Source organism: Lampetra planeri, chromosome 4 (assembly GCF_965212315.1).
Source record: "Lampetra planeri chromosome 4, kcLamPlan1.2.h2, whole genome shotgun sequence".
In the NCBI taxonomy this organism is placed as follows: Eukaryota; Metazoa; Chordata; class Hyperoartia; order Petromyzontiformes; family Petromyzontidae; genus Lampetra; species Lampetra planeri.
The window spans coordinates 11764006-11780378 of record NC_136110.1 but is presented as its reverse complement, the minus strand read 5'-3'; the positions used below and the strand labels follow the sequence as shown (position 1 = coordinate 11780378).

The 16373-nt window shown below is 44.2% G+C and overlaps 1 protein-coding gene across 1 annotated transcript in view; it reads left to right on the top strand.

Annotated features, from left to right (window-relative positions):
• LOC144717491 (janus kinase and microtubule-interacting protein 3-like) overlaps window positions 1-16373 on the top strand; it is a 231433-nt gene that overhangs the window by 136797 nt on the left and 78263 nt on the right. The window contains exons 9-11 of the mRNA XM_078592860.1: window positions 6278-6397; window positions 12631-12759; window positions 14665-14754. Of these exons, the coding sequence (XP_078448986.1) occupies window positions 6278-6397; window positions 12631-12759; window positions 14665-14754 (339 nt within the window). The remainder of the gene's footprint in view (window positions 1-6277; window positions 6398-12630; window positions 12760-14664; window positions 14755-16373) is intronic.

Sequence of the window (16373 nt, the reverse complement as noted above, 5' to 3'; positions counted from 1 at the left end):
TCCTCTAACTTGGACTGGCCTCCTCAAGTAAATGATGATCACACACTCGATGTCCGTCTTGCCCGTTCTCCAAACGGCGTGGACTTTTGTGCTGCACTTCAGTTCGCGCTGCTGAGAACAATCACTGACCGAATTCGCGGACCCTTTGAAATCCAATCCCAAGTGCGCCTCTGCCGTGTTAGCTATTGCTGGTGGTCTCACGGCAATTGGTCGCCATGGATTTAGATGCTTTGGGGGAATGATGTCCTTGTTACCACAGCGCTCATGAGTCAAGTGCCCCCACCCCTGATGGAAAATCGCAGGAGATATATTTGTGCATCTTGTCCGATTTGTTCTGGATGAAGTGTGATTCATTAATACGATATAATATAATATAATGTTTCATTACTGTCATCAAGTCGAGCTCGTTTTGTTTGAGCTCAGTTCAGATGTTGATTTAATTGCATATTTGTTTAATATGATAATAATGTGCATGACATGAAAATCAAAATGAACATAACGAAAACTCAACAAATTCATCAATAACATCGCCCTAAGGAGGAAAAACATATAAAATAGGCGACGTTTCGGGCAATGGCCCTTCTTCATAGCAGAGGGAGGAAGAAGGATCATTGCCCAGAACATCACCGATTTATTATTACATTCACAAACGTGTTGAGTGTTTTGCTATTTGTGCTTGTGCACCACTTCCAAAGCAGTATCACATTTTCTGGGTTTAACTTCACGATGGGGAAACGCCCGTCCAGTTTTGACCAAAACAAGAGTTAGTAAGCGATATTTGTCTTCGTGCTGTAAAATGTGGCTGTCAGCATGCACATTTTGATGTCTCCTATGGCACAGATGCTTTAAATGGCTTTTGGTTCGCTATCGGAAAAAGACGTTCACCGCATCACATGCTTTCAGATGCGCTTCTGCGGCCGTCTGGAATGCTGTTTATTCCGATTCCACGGGAGCTATGCAATTTTTCTTATCATCAAGATTGAAAACGCATCTCCTTAGAACTTGTTTTTTGTGTTTAGTTTGTTGTCCTTCCCCCGCACCTCCGATTAGCACGGTTGGCGACGTACGGTACAAAAGAAGTTCAATATCTTCTTCTTCTTTAGTGCTGCCTAACGGCGTGTGCGACTTCACGATGATATTGGTCCCGGTCTAGCACGGCGTGTAGAGTTCAATATATATACATACAAACATACAATCATCCTTAGCACTGTTGGCTACCTACGGTGCAAAAGAAGTTCGACATACATACAGACATACAATCATCATTGGCACGGTTGGATACGTATGGTGAGAACGAAGTTCAACATACAATTATCATTAGCACGCTCGTATACGTATGGTGGGAACGAAGTTGAACATACAATCATAATTAGCACGGTTGGATACGTATGGTGCGAAAGAAGTTGAACATACAATCATTATTAGCACGGTTGGCTACATATGGTGCGAAAGAAGTTGAACATACAACCCAGTGATGCACGCGAGGGGCACGTGGGCAGCCCCCGCGTGCGACGGTGCTCGTTGTGTAACCACGGCACGGCTCGCACGCCGCGGAGCGCACCCCCCCTCCCCTCAATAATCCGCTCGTCTCCCACGACTCAACAGCAAACCTCCCCCCCCACATTGCTTCCCTCCCCCCTACCATCATCCCAAACCCAACAACCCCACCTTCCCGACGAGACGTCGCTGTGTCATCACGCTTCACCACTCTCTCATTGGTGTCGTTCCCCGCGAGCTGGGTGGGAACATCTCTCACTTTGCGTAAAAAAAAAAAATTCCTTTTGCCTTTTTGCGATCGTAGCGCAGTCACGTTCCTCACCTGAGCCTCAAGCCGCTTCCAGATCGGAGACAGAGGAGAGAGAGGAGAAGTTTGGATCTTGATTTGAGAGCCTTCGCTCGGCGGTCGCGGGCACAATGGAGATTTTTGCCCTTTCGCTTTACTTTGCCTTCTTTCTCACCCTGTGCACGCTCGTTTGCCTCTACTTTTCCGGCTGCCAGGAAATGACATACAAGCATGACGGTAAAAGACCACCTGTCGCCTCTAATGCGCGCGCATATATATTCATCACTGCTGTTTTCGTTGCTTTGAGTGGACGATCTGTTGCTTTGTCGCAGAGACACGCGCTCTCGTTGCAGCGGTCGTCATTGTCGCGTTAATTTCGTGCGAATTTGCAATAACTTCGGGACCGAACGTTTGTTGTCGTATAGACATGCGAGGCTCCTAACTCGTCGAGCATACGCGGATGAATGAAGTTTGCTGCTGCGGCGTTTGCTTTGCGAATGACCTCGCCGAAGGGTTTCCTTGAGAGTCTGCTCAGTGCTGTTGGTGTGAATAATCGCGTTTGTATAATTGCAACGACAAAAATAACGAATTAACCCCCGCGTATGCGGCATATACACGACTGCTTTGTGCTGCGTCAGTGTCACTGGTGGACGGTCAAGGCAGTCGCATCTGCAGGCGAATATGTGACATGTATAATGTACGTGTTATATATACATTATATATTCAGATAGAAGGCGAATACATTATTTATATATGAGGCTAGAATTGTAATTTTTTTTTCAAAGGACATATTTTACTATTTTGACATGTTAGGAAATGTTATTGAACAACAATAACACGTGTTTGTGTCAGTGTATCTGTGTAATTGTGTGTGTATTCTGCATGTATATTGTGTGTGTGTATATACAAATTTAAGGTTTAATATGATTTTCTTGTTAAAAAAATATGTTAATCTGTGTAATTTTTATCGTGCAAGATTGTTTTCCAAATTCATTTATCTTTACCACAGTGGCAGCACGTTATGAATATATTTGTGCGAGGAATTGTACACGCATGCAACATTTTAGGAGTGGCAAATTTGCTTCGCCCTTTCAAAATTCAAATGAACGGCGTATCCAGCACAATGCTGGATATTCGGCCATCACGCATCAGCCTCAGACCAATTAGTAGCCCACACCCAGCGAAGCATCTGTGCATTGTGCAGCGGTCATCTTCTCTGTACGTTCACATCGCTGACTTTTTTAAATCCTTTATATTAAGTTCACTTGCTTGCTTGCACGCTTACGACCGTGCAAATCGTTCGGTCGTTTTTTAACCCACTTCCCGTGATCCAATCGAGCTGACATTTTGCACACAGACTCGTTGTGCGTGACAATGTATTTTCGTGAAAATTTTTTCCTAAATTTTCCACTTTTTAGGGGGAAAAAATGTAATATTTAATTTAAAATACCAATGTGATAAAAATGAAACTCTTACTCAAGAAAAACAGAAATGAATAATAAAATAAAACCGATGCCATGCATATAAAGGATTTATAGTGAAAAACTTTGTTTTTACGGGTTATATTTGTACATATCCGACTATATGGGCCTCAGTCCTCAGCGAATCGGATATGCGAATTTCTGTATCATGCAGAAATTTATTATGTAATTGTATATTATTGATGATGATATTTAAATCCAGACTAACAAAAAAATACTTTCATTTAGTTCCAATATCACATCTCGGTGAATGAGCCATTTGTGGATAGTTCATGATCAACTATTTAGCTTATCAAGCGATATTAAAATATAGCAGTCTAGTGAAGATAATGCTTTGTTCTTTTGCTTCATATCGTGTGGGCACATCCACCAAGGACCACACGTTTGTATTTGAACTTTAGAACGGCCGTCAACACAGACAAAGCAAACTACGCACTCGGTTTGCGCTGTCAAGCAGTGTCCCTCAAAAGTACCGATAGGTTATTTAAATGAGAAGTACGGGACATGCATGTACTTGGGATCTGGGTTGTAATTATAAGAACGGTGATACTGTGTTGGCAGCAGTATGCATATCTACGGGACCTTTTTGCCAGTATCAAAAATAATGAAACATAAGAATAGATGTTACCCTTTCTGGCAATAAAACAGGTGTTAAGATGTTCGCTATCACTCTGCCACAGTCTCACTTAGGCAAATCCAGTGTTAAACCAGTGCCAGGACTAAATTATGGTTTCCACGGCATTTTTCAGATGGGTTTTTTCTCCCCTCCAATGACGCCAATGAAAACTACTCAGTGGCATTGGTGTTACAGGCCACAACTTTCCGGTGAAATTGAATTCGGGAAAAAATGTTTAGCCTGGAAAATTAGAATTCACTTTTATTTATTTTTCGAATTCATTTATCCAGGAAAGCCTCACTGAGACATTTAGCTCTGTTTTAGAAGAGTCCAACATTGGGATGTCGCACCTCCGATTAGCACGGTTGGCTATGTATGGTGCGAAAGAAGTTCAACAAGCGTACATACATGTCTCGTTATTTTGATGGAACGTATCGAACTGCACCGGTACAACGCATTAAAATAAAACCGTGTGCTAGCAGTGACGTGCTGGCACTGAGAGAGAAGACGTGGCGCCACGTTCATCATGAACACCATTTTGGACCGAGTCAGGGAGAGCTCAAAAAAACACTTTGAATAGTTTGTAGTTGGATAATGCTACAGTGGTTTTAATCTTGATTTGAAGCTTTCGTGACAGCAGGAATCCATACTATTTTGGTTCTTTCGGTTCTTTCGGTAAATTCACGTAGGTAGAAATAAAATAAAACAAATCACGACGTTTCGATCGCAACACAAGCAATCCTCATCAGGTGGGAAAACCACAGCAAGAAAAAATGTGTAGTCCATCTTTTCTTGCTCTGATTGTTCCACCTGATGAGGATTGCTTGTGTTGCGATCGAAACGTCGTGCTTTGTGTTATGTTATTTATACCTACGTGACTTTACCGAAAGAATCAAAGAGTGAATTTAGATTTAAAGCTTTCGTGACTGCAGGGATTCATATTCTTGGTTCTTTCGGTAAAGTCACGTAGAAGGGAAATGATAAAATAATATACATTTTCTTGCTGTGGATTTCACACCTGATGACGATTGCTTGTGTTGCAGTCGAAACGTCGTGAGAATTTTTATTGTTTTATATTAATATTATTTTATTATTTCCCTTCTACGTGACTTTACCGAAAGAATCAAGAATAATCAAAGAGTGGTTTTAATGCTGCGGGATTGTAAATTGTCTTCTAGAACCATAAGTCAGTCCCAGTGGGCTGGTTGCTTTATCTCTCCTCTGAAAACGGCCTTTGCCATCCCACTGATGTTTTGTTTATATATATAAGGCAGTATTACTCATCAGGAAGATCTTATAGCCTGTGCTATACAATATTATCTACCTAGTATATATCATATATGCACTATATAAACGCATTCTCTCAGGGACATTGGACCGCCCTTGGAATGTATAACATTGTTAAGTTTAAATGGCGGATATGAGCAATTTTGCCCTGCGTGAGTGATTGCAAATGGACCCATTTTGTGTTGTCAAGTGCACCAACAGGCATCCGTGACTGCTCCTTGGTCGATTCAATCAGAGCCCGATCTACGAGCATCACCACTAAACAAAGACAAAGATCCCCCGTATAGGCTTTAACAAACTGTTGTGGCAAGTGCTGTTAGCGAGCACCTATGAAGGCTGGCATGCCATAGGAGGGGGTGGATGGCCGTCTCCCAAGTGGCGACGTTTACACACCGCACTAGGTACTCATTTGCGGCTGAGCCGACCTAGAGGAGGCCCAGGACGGGTCAGATAATCGTCGCCGGTGTTTGCCGTGAGCGGGAATCGAGCCCGTGTCGCCGGGTTCGTAGCGTATTGCGCGAACCGCTACACTTGTTCGACTCAATCAAAACCCGATCTGCAAGCATCACCACACACACACAAGGTATGCGATGACATTGCCACATGTGTTCATATGATGGCAGCAACACAAATCCAAGCAGTAGGTTTCGGTTTTTTTCGTGCTATGGTTCAAGTATATCTTGTGTAATGTTGAAAAAACTTAGTTGGTTAAATCTTAAACCTGAGTACGAAACTACAAAGAAAAGCAATTTGAAGACGGTTCATAATAGAAACATAGGGTAATGACGAAATGAGGTATTATACAAGCAGGGATTCGCTTATATTTCTCCGTTCGTGTGGTTTGCATTTCTTCATTTGTGTGAGTCTGTGCACAGACGTTCCTCCATTGATATTTTTAGGTTGTTTCGCTAATTTCCCTCCCCATTAGTGATGAGTTGTAAATAAGACACCCGGGTGAGTTCAATCCTTCGGTCACACACAGCTGTTGGTGAATTCTGCATTCGGCCTCTGCATAACCCAAGGCGAGTCTGTCGTTGATTGAGCGCTAATGTGCCGTGCCACTGCACCTTGTTGTCTCCCGTTGGACTCCCTGCCCTGCCGCGAGTTTAGAGGCCGGTTGTGGAGACATATTTTGGGTATGATGAGGAGGTCTCCATCGACTCGGATGCCTCCTCCCTCTCCTACGCCACCGACCGCACGCCCGGCACTCCCGACGACGACATCGAAGACGTACGTGTGCCAACAGACACAACACTGTCATTTTTCGATTTAAAGCTTTCGTGACTGCAGGGGTTCATCTTCTTGGTTCTTTCGGTAAAGTCACGTAGAAGGGAAATAATAAAATAATACATAATAAAATACAATTCTAACGACGTTTCGGCCACAACGCAAGCAGCCGTCCTCAGGTGAAGAACAGGTCTGTCGGAAAGACAGCGTCTGAATGAGCACCACCAAGCTAATTCTACTTCCTCCCTTTATTACTGCTAATCCTACATAATACACGAGCATAATATGACTTTGAGACCCCCCCCCACACATTCCACAAGTAGTGACTAATCCCATATTTGCATTTGCCATAAATATGCTAAATTCTTCTGATATGCAAATTCCTTTGTCAAGGCTCTCTCTTCCTCTAACCCAGCTTAAATATACGCTGCCAAGATGGTGGTGCTCATTCAGACACTGTCTTTCCGACAGCCCTGTTCTTCACCTGAGGACGGCTGCTTGCGTTGTGGCCGAAACGTCGTGAGAATTGTATTTTATGATGTTTTATTTTTATTATTTCATTATTTCCCTTCTACGTGACTTTACCGAAAGAACCAAGAAGACAACACTATCATCTTTAAAATTATATACATTTTACCAGGTAAGGCATACTGAGCTGTATAGTTTTTGTTTTCAAAAGCGACCTGGCCACAAACGATAGCACAATGAAGTGGCTTGTCGCATGGACATTTGTAGCAGCCTATAATTCTCTAAACGCACGTCGATTCTGAATGTGGAGGGGAAAACCGGAGAAAAATCCACGCGACCATGGGGAGAACATGCAAACTCCAAATATGCAGGCGTCAGCGTCGTGATTGAACTGACGATCTCATGTATACCAGTCGAGGGAGTTAACATCTCGCCCTGTTTTTTATGACCCCATGTGGATGATTGTCCGCCAGCGGGAATTCTAACAACATTCTGACCGTCAGTTGAGCACTGTTCCAAAACTCTCTCCAGCTATTGCAGCTGTCAAGAGTTGGGTTAAGCTGAATTAAGCACAAAATCTAATTTCACGTGATGAATGTTTGTGTGATCAGTCATTGGTTAGCAGGATAATACTCTGAACTCACTGCACGATAAATTCTCTCTAATCCCAACAAGCTGATTGATTTGACCTGAGGATCTCAGTGGTGGTGACTCATTAATCTCATGCAAGCATTAACCCGCCATCGGAAAGGTAGATTTTCCGATGGCATTCATTTTTCACTGAAAATAATAATAAGCAATGCATTTACAGATTTTACCTTAATAAATATGCTGCACATTTCAACTAAGGCTGGCAACTCGGTTAATAAAACGAGGCTGAGGTACTAACTTAGCGTGCAAACGCTGTTCTAAATTGGTTTTATGCAGTCCCAGTTTCACATTATATTGTTTTCAGTCTTTAGTAACTTTAATAGATTTGGATTATAATTTTACATTCACACAGCACTCATGCATAGAGTTTAGCCAATTCATGATACAGGCTTTTGATATTCTTGGTTCTTTTTATTGTTTTATATTTTTAGTATTTTATCATTTCCCTTCTACGTGACTTTACCGAAAGAACCAAGAATATGAATCCCTGCAGTCACGAAAGCTTTAAATCAAAATTGAAGGCTTTTGAGTTATATCGCGTAAGTATAAATGTGTCGAAACCCTCCGCCACCCGACACAGCCAATCAAGGAAGGGATTTGTCACGTTAACAAAAAGCGACAAATAGTTACTACTTCAGCCCCCAGGTGTGAATCCACAGCATTTACAATCTGAGTACGACGTTTCGCTGGTAATTACATCCAGCATCATCGGGCGATTTGAAAGTTCAGCCAATCTTCACGTATTTGATAGTTAAATAATATCTGATGAGTTGTGTGTTGCGTCTGCAAACTGTTGAGTCTGATTTTGATTCTCGGCTATTACATGGCCTTGACCCAGCCCACGATTTAAGATGTAACATTGGCTACGTCTATAATGCATACTAAAATACAATTATGGCCTGTTAATGATTTCAATGGGTTGCTAAGGTTTATTTTACAAATGATTAATTATTTACCTTCACTGGTTCTCACTAATCCTGTTTTTTAAAATAAATTACTTCATACTGTGCAATCATGTCTGATAATAATCACAATAATTTCCGTTATACGAAGCGTAAGTTTTGGATCGCGAGTGTGTGTTTTTGATATTGTGTAGTGGGCATTGCAATTCGCGTGTTTGGGCCCTCCTGTTGGTGTGGTGTGGCCACGCCTAGCAACAGTTGGCAGGGGAGGTGCGGGGTGCCGGGGGCGGGGCGGGGGGGCGAGCGGTACGTGGAGGTGCAAGATGGGGCGGGGGGATGGGGTGGGGGGGTGTGCGGCGCGGTGGGGGGGGGTTGTTCGGGAGGGGGGGGGTCTCAAGTCGAAGTGGTGGCCAGGCCGCTTCTGAAAAGGAGCTGTATAGCTCAGTGGGCCCCCTTACCTGGTAAAATACCAAAAAGTGTAGTGTGTTGAATTTCTTTCACACCGTACGTAGCCAACCGTGCTAAACGGAGCTGCTCGGGAGGAAGGACAACAAACTTAAACACAATAACAGTTTTCAATCGAGAGAATGGCTGAAGGGCCTCCAGAAGCAGCTATAGACAGTCCCTGCAGAGGGTACTAGGCCTCTCCTTCCACGCTATCCAGGCGTCTTCGAAGCGGTGGGATTACCCAACACTTTACCAGACCGCACACGACCGGCCGATCGACTCGCTGCGATTGTTACCCATTTATACTGCTGGGTTGACAGCGGCGGGGGCATTGGCTTGGTTTCTGGCAGTCATGACCGGGATTAATACTGGTAGGAACCACCTGGTTCCACCAGCCCACAGGGGATTATTGTGTCCGTCCGTCGTGCACCCAAAAATGGGAGGGGTGGGGCTGGGTGGAGAGGAGGCGGTGGGGAGGGTGGGGAGGGGCTGGGTGGGGTGTGGGAGGGGTGGGGCTGGGTGGGGAGGGGCTGGTCACCCCGTGGTGCTCTTATAAAACTCAAAGTTTAACCTACTCACGCCGGCTTGTGCCCGCTCTCACAGTCGGCCATGTTTGCGGAATATACCACGCCGCCGTTGACCCTGGCCATTGACCGAGCAACCCAACGTTCCTACCAGCTCCCTCCGCAGGAATGTGTTTTATGAATGTGTTTAAGAACGGAGTCAATGGTGAGAAGAGCAGAGATATTTGTCTTCACGTAACATGTAGGAATAATCTACACACTTCGGATTGGAGACCGTCTAATTGATTAGGACTGCCCGATGCTCCATAGATCATTGGAAAGCTTTAAATAACATTTTAGAGACCGTGCTAAGTTATTACTTAGACGTGAATTTAGATACACCACCACCACCAGAGTTTTTCCCTTTTCCTGCCAGTGAGTGAAAAAATATCTCGAAATTTCGGCGAAGTGGCTTTTTTTTTTTACAAATTCTAACATTTACATCGTCTCTGGGGAAATGTATTTAAATATAATACAGCAAGAAATGGATTATCTTCAGAGCCGAGAGCAGACAGAGAGGGAGAGAGACGATGATTGAGTCTTTTATTTGTTGATGGAATGTTTTGAAACATGTGGTGACTCACAAAGACTTGACATATTTTTGGTTATTTCGGTAAAGTCACGTAAAAATAAATATCTTTTTTTTAATAAAAAAATAAATTGAAATTAAGATTTTTTTTTTTTACGTGAATTTACCGAAAGAACCAAGAATATGAATTCCTGCAGTCACGAAAGTTTTAAGTTAAAATTTAAAGACTTGACAATTAGGAGAGAATAAAAGTTGATTTGTAAATACGATAGTCTCCAATTGCTTATATATTTTTTGCCACCACAATTGAGCATTTCCATTCACAAACGTAGGGCACGATATTTTCATACTCCTCTCTCTCTTTGCTCCGAGGAAAGGCAGATTTTAGAAATATAATTTTTTCATGCATTTTTTTTCCCCAGAGACGTTGTAAACCTCATTATTTCTCGCAGAAGGGCATTCCAACGGAAATGTCGACTTCTTCCTTGCTGCTCGTTAACGAAAGAACAAAACCAAACATGTCGTATTTTTAATTCACCTCTAAGTGACATTGACCATCACTGTCATGAAGGCGTATAAGGCAAAGGTGCAGCTCTGCAATTGCTTGCTGACACCACTGCTGCCAGAAGAGCCTCCACTCGCCTCCTGCACCTCTGACGAGCACGGTTGGCTACGTACGGTGCGAAAGACGTCCAACATACATACATGGAGAGCCGCTCAAGGCGGTGTTTGGTCTACTCCTCCACGCTGTCCAGACGTCTTGGAAGAGGTCGGAAGACACGGCTTGCCCGTTGACCGTCGCTTTATCCATTTATACCGCTGAGTGGGGGCAGAGGCGGGAAGATTTCAGAAACTCGCGCTATTGTTTCAACTTCTGCACCAGGAGATTGACGTGGCGACCAAGTGCGCTGATCGCTTACACAATGGGACACAATTAATGGAGGCACGCGAAAGTCAAAGCACGGCTCAAGCTGTAAACGTTGCAGCTCAGGACGAATAATAAATAGCAAATGAACTCATCTGCTGTGCATGTCTTCACACGTAAATTAGATATTCAATGAGTAACTAAATAGAAGCAAAATTACATTGGGTTTTCATTTTGTGTGGGTTTTTTTTTGCAAATCACAGAACAAGAGGTGTGGCGAATGTTGCTATTTTGTTCTTGGAATTGCGCTGAAATAAAAGCTGGGCGGCAAAGTCCATCCAGCAAGAGAACGGCCTCTAAATTCAGTTCGGCGATTTGACTGCACGAAGAAATGTGCTTACCAAAAACATTCAAACACGCATACGTACAAAGACAAATTATAATTCCCGTGTAACCATTACAGACTATTGGCGCAAGTGCTAAAAGCGAGTAGCACTAATGAAGACCTGCACGGCACGCGAAGGGGGTGGGTGGCTAGCACCACGCCCGGGTGGCCATTACACCAGGTACTCAATTAAGGCTGAGTTGACCTAGGGGAGGCCCAGAACCAGTTCACTGGTGTTGATTATGAGCGGGAATCTAACTCGTAGTAGCACAACGCGCTAACCACTGCGCTACCGCTCCCCTCACACACTCAGATATGTGCACGTGTGTCAGACACGCGCTTGCATTCACACTGGTATGCAGTACGATGTTATGCTATATTAGAAAAGAGTTTTCGTTCCCTCGCTGACTGAGCACTAGTGGTGAGTAAGCTCTGGTGGGTTTTATTGCGATGGGTTTAGGGCAGGGGTCAGTAAACCAAAATAACAAGATCGAGCCAATTTTTTTCGAAATCGGTAAAAAAAAGAAACCCTCCATATTTCAAGAGCCGCAATGCAACGTGGTGACTAACGCCACGATGCGGTTACCTTAAAGAGCCGCATGCAGCTCCGGAGCCGCAAGGTTTCGGACCCCTGGGTTAGGGGTTGTGCCGTGTTCATCAACGCGTGTTCATGAACGCGTGTTCATGAACGCATGTTCGTGCCCTCAGACAGACGGACGTAAACATTTTTTTGGAATTGCAATAATGTAGTGGTTGGCACACCAACTGCCCCAGTTTGAATCCCAGCGACGGCTAACATCAGTGATGATTTTCTGAACCGGTCCTGGACATCCCCTAGGTTGACTAAGCCTTAAATCGGTCCCTGGTGCCGTGTGTTCACATCAGGGAAACAAAAAGGGGGTCCAGGAGTTTTTCTGGCCACACTGCCCCAATTTTTGCCGTGTCGGCCTTCATCGGGTGCTTGCTGACAGTTCCGACAGTCTGTACACTGTCGGCTATACATGAGATCTTCATCTTTGTTCTGTGTGTTTTGTATGCATTGTGTATGCGTTGGGTATGTTGTGTACGATATATATGTTGGTTATGTCATGTGTATGTGGTGTGTATGTTGTGTATGTGTTATGCATGTTGTGTATGCGTTGTGTTGTGCATTCGTTGTGCGTTGGCGTTGTGTATGCTGTGTTGATACGCGGTGTGTATGTTGTGTGTATGTTGCATACGCTGTGTATGCGTGCGTGCGCTGTGTATGTTGCGTACGATATATATGTTGGTTATGTCAAGTGTGTGTGGTGTGTATGTTGTGTATGTGTTATGCATGTTGTGTATGCGTTGTGTTGTGCATTCGTTGTGCGTTGTGTATGCTGTGTTGATACGCGGTGTGTATGTTGCGTGTATGTTGTGTGTATGTTGCGTACGCTGTGCTCAGTCTCTGGTGCAGGGGGAGTCAGAGCTGCGCTTCCAGCAGCTCATGCGGGAGTACCAGGCCCTCCAGAGGGCATACGCTCTGCTCCAGGAACAAGTGGGTGGGTCCCTGGATGCAGAGCACGATGCCAAGGTATTAGGCAGCTACTACTACTACGACAGGCTTTACCACGCATGCACGACTTGACATCTAGTACTACATGATACCCCAGCCACTCATTAAGCCTGTTACATGACTACAAACAGTACTTCTGGGCCTTGCGGTGGCGAGATGTTAACTCCCTCGCCCGGTATGCAGGAGATCGTGGGTTCGATCCCCACCCTAACACTTGTTAGGGTAGGGATCTCTCTCCCCGTGGTCGTGTGGATTTTTCTCCAGGTCCTCTGGTTTCGAGTATTTGGCTGCTATAAATGTCCACGTAATTGGCCACTTCGTTGAGCGCCTTTGTGGCCAGGTCGCTTATGAAAAGAGCTACATAGCTCAGTGGGGCTTACCTGGTAAAGTAAAAAATTGTTTAGTTTGAGGGTTGTTTGACCATACTTCATCATTCTGGTCAGTAAAGGTTGGCAAGGAGGGGCCCAGTCCCAGTAAAGATGTATCTCCCCGCCGACGTTAGCCATGGCCACCAACTGGTAAAATAAAAAATAGTTTTAGTAAAAAAAATGATAAGAACAGGTTTTTCCCCTTTTTTCTGGCAACAAAACTAAAACCTTTTACAATGAATCATGTCTGCATTAACCACAATTATTGTGGTCAGAATGTAAAAAAAAACATCCTCTGATAATATGTCCATGTATATATTATCAGAGTATGTTTTTTGTTTGCATTCTGACCACAAGTATTGAGGTTAATGCAGACATGATTCCTCGTAAAAAGGTGTCAGGTTTGTAGCCAGAAAAAAAGGGGAAAAACATATTCTTATATTTTGGTACTGGCAAAGGAGGTCCCATGATGTAGATAAAAAAAATGTTTATAGTTTTTACTTCTAACCGATACCTTCTACCCCTCTTATTACACTATAATATTTTACCTGTTACTTGATAATACCAGCAATGTATTGAAGGCTTTCCCATTCGTTTTGGTCACGGGAGTTGTCACGTGTTCTCCTTTGACTACCGCTCTGTGACTAGTCCTGGCCATCAGCCACCATTCGTCCGAGCGATGTGTTCTGTGAAATCCTACTTACATTCCTGAACGGGAAATTTGATGGTGTCTCTCATTGGCTATTGTTCCCCAACGATCCGTGCATCGCTCTTTTTTTACACGCTTTCTATTAACTCACTCTGTCTGTTGTTGTTGTCGTCGTATCCTCAAATCTCATAACTTAATTTTAACCCACTTCTCAATGTGGTATCGACTGCAAACTTGGTATACTTATGTGATACTGATGACAATACTATATTCTATCATTAAAAATTAAAATAGATATTTTTAAACATAATTTTTTTTATGTTATGTTTCGGCTTGGCTCTAATTGTCCACGCTCAACTGATGTTGGCTGTAAATGACCACGGCCCCCTACGTTATCGCAAGCTTTGCGGCCACTTCCTGGAGTCGTGGAGTTCTGCCATTACTCGTACGGTACATTTCATTACAGCGTGTTTCTAAAAAAGTATTTTAAATATTACTTATTACGTCTCTCATTGCAGTCGTTTTGCAAAACTCGTACCTTTACTTTTTACTTGCATCTCATCGTTCTTGAGCCTCAACTTCGCAGCCGTCTTTGTGAAGCTCTTCAATCACATCCTTGAGCTCATTTCCATCACCGTGTTGTTTTCGCGAATCAGAGATGTTTAACTTTTCATTCATAACTACAGTTTTAATTTCTTCCATCGACCTTTCATGAAATGTTGCCGTACGGTCGCTGCACATATCTTGCGGCAGTGAGCGCATTTGTCCTTGCCCGACTGCTCCAAAGCGCGTGTGAAGCATTTGGTGCGGGCCCCATCGTTACACGCTCCAGTAGGAGTCAGAGCAAGTGTGGAGTTTGTGATGATGGGGCCCCACGGAATTTTTTGTGTCCGTGCTCATGTCCAGGCACGAGAGCAGATGCACGAGGAGCTCATGTACCTGCAGGCAAAGGTCGCGGATCTGGAGAGGGTCCTCATGGAGCACGGGCAGGGCAAGGTGAGGTGTCTTCCCTTTCGCCTCTCTGGCCCTGCTATGAGCATCACAACAGAATCAGAATCTTTATTTAGATTGGAGGAGGAATTCGGTGAGCTATGAAGCTCTGTTTCACGGATGTCCAGTATTGGCAGGTCAGCACATCACCTCCCTTCAGCTGGCTACAGAAAGACTCAACGCACAAGATCCCTGGTTCTGATCTTCCACGAACCTCATGGTCCATTCAATACCACATCCGCGCAAACCATGGCAGATGCGGATACCTGATACACAAATGGAGAATTAAAATCTCCCCAATGTGCGACTGTGATCATCTGAAACATACCGTATAACGTATAACAACGCAATGCACCGATCCATTAATATGAAGGAGACATCACAGCGATACACTCCGCTGCTCCTGACGCGGATGTCTGGCTTGACCGCCTAAATGTGAAATTGTAGTTGTTGCTCTGCATCTACATCAACCGTACGAAAGAAGAAGTTGGCTACAGTGGCTGGTTGTACTTACAGTGTCACTTGACGTTAACAGATTTCCCTACTGGGTGGGACTTCGTGGTCGTGCTGAGCGGCCCTCTCAAGGGTGTTTTCCTGTTGTGCCGCGCGTCGTTGGGCACGATGTCCGACGTTTCGCTCCGCGTGCTGCTGCGAGCTTCTTCTGGACGCTTGTTCAAGGAAGCTCGCAGCGCGGTGGAGCTGTGTGTCGGACATCGTGGAGAATCACACGCGGGACGACCCGAAAACGCATCGGAGGGCAATTTTTCAACATTTGGAATTGGATGTCGTTGGTCTTTGTTCCTGAGTGACAATTATTGTCCCAAGTCACCTTTTGCATCACGTTGGCCTCATGTTATTTCAAAGTTAGTAAAGTATACACGTAATACCTACTTTCCCTGTTCAGCATAGTACTAATCTTTATGAGTTACAGCGTAGTTTACTTAACGTTTACAAACTCATAAGTAATGCATTTAATCGCTCAATTTAATTGATTTCATAATTGCAACTTTACACATTTGATTATGGTAGGGGTTGCGATTTTGTCAAATGATAAACCTTATTATAAAGTAGTTGGCATAACAGCGAGCACAGTCACAGTTGGGCATCGCCACAAATGTCTGTTGATGCGGGTGATATGCGACGTCTCTAATCGGTTAACTTTGCGGTGAGGTTGGCGGATCACAAAGAGGTGAGCGATGGTGTATGCACGTTACGCAACACGTGGGGAAAGAGGGGGCTCGAGGGGGGCATTACAGCAAGCGTGGAGTTTGGAGTGGTTTTTGTTGTTGTTGTTGTTATGCCGCAAGGGTTTTATCCAAAGGGAATGCAAAATTTGTCACGAAGGCAAAACTGTCAAAAAACGAATTGGCTGAGTAGTCAAAGGTGGGATGTCCTGTTATAGAGCATTCAAATACTCGGTAGGACTTTCCTTGGTTAAAGCCAAGACAGCGGACGCTGGTTACGCACACAGACCTTGTACGTATGTATGTTGAACTTCTTTCGCACCTTACGTTCGCCAACTGTGCTAATCGGAGGTACGGCCTTGTAAGGCCTCGTGTGTTTATGCCCGACACAATGTGCTTGTACAAGACGTTACCCGTCGATCCCACCTCCCTCCCCACCAG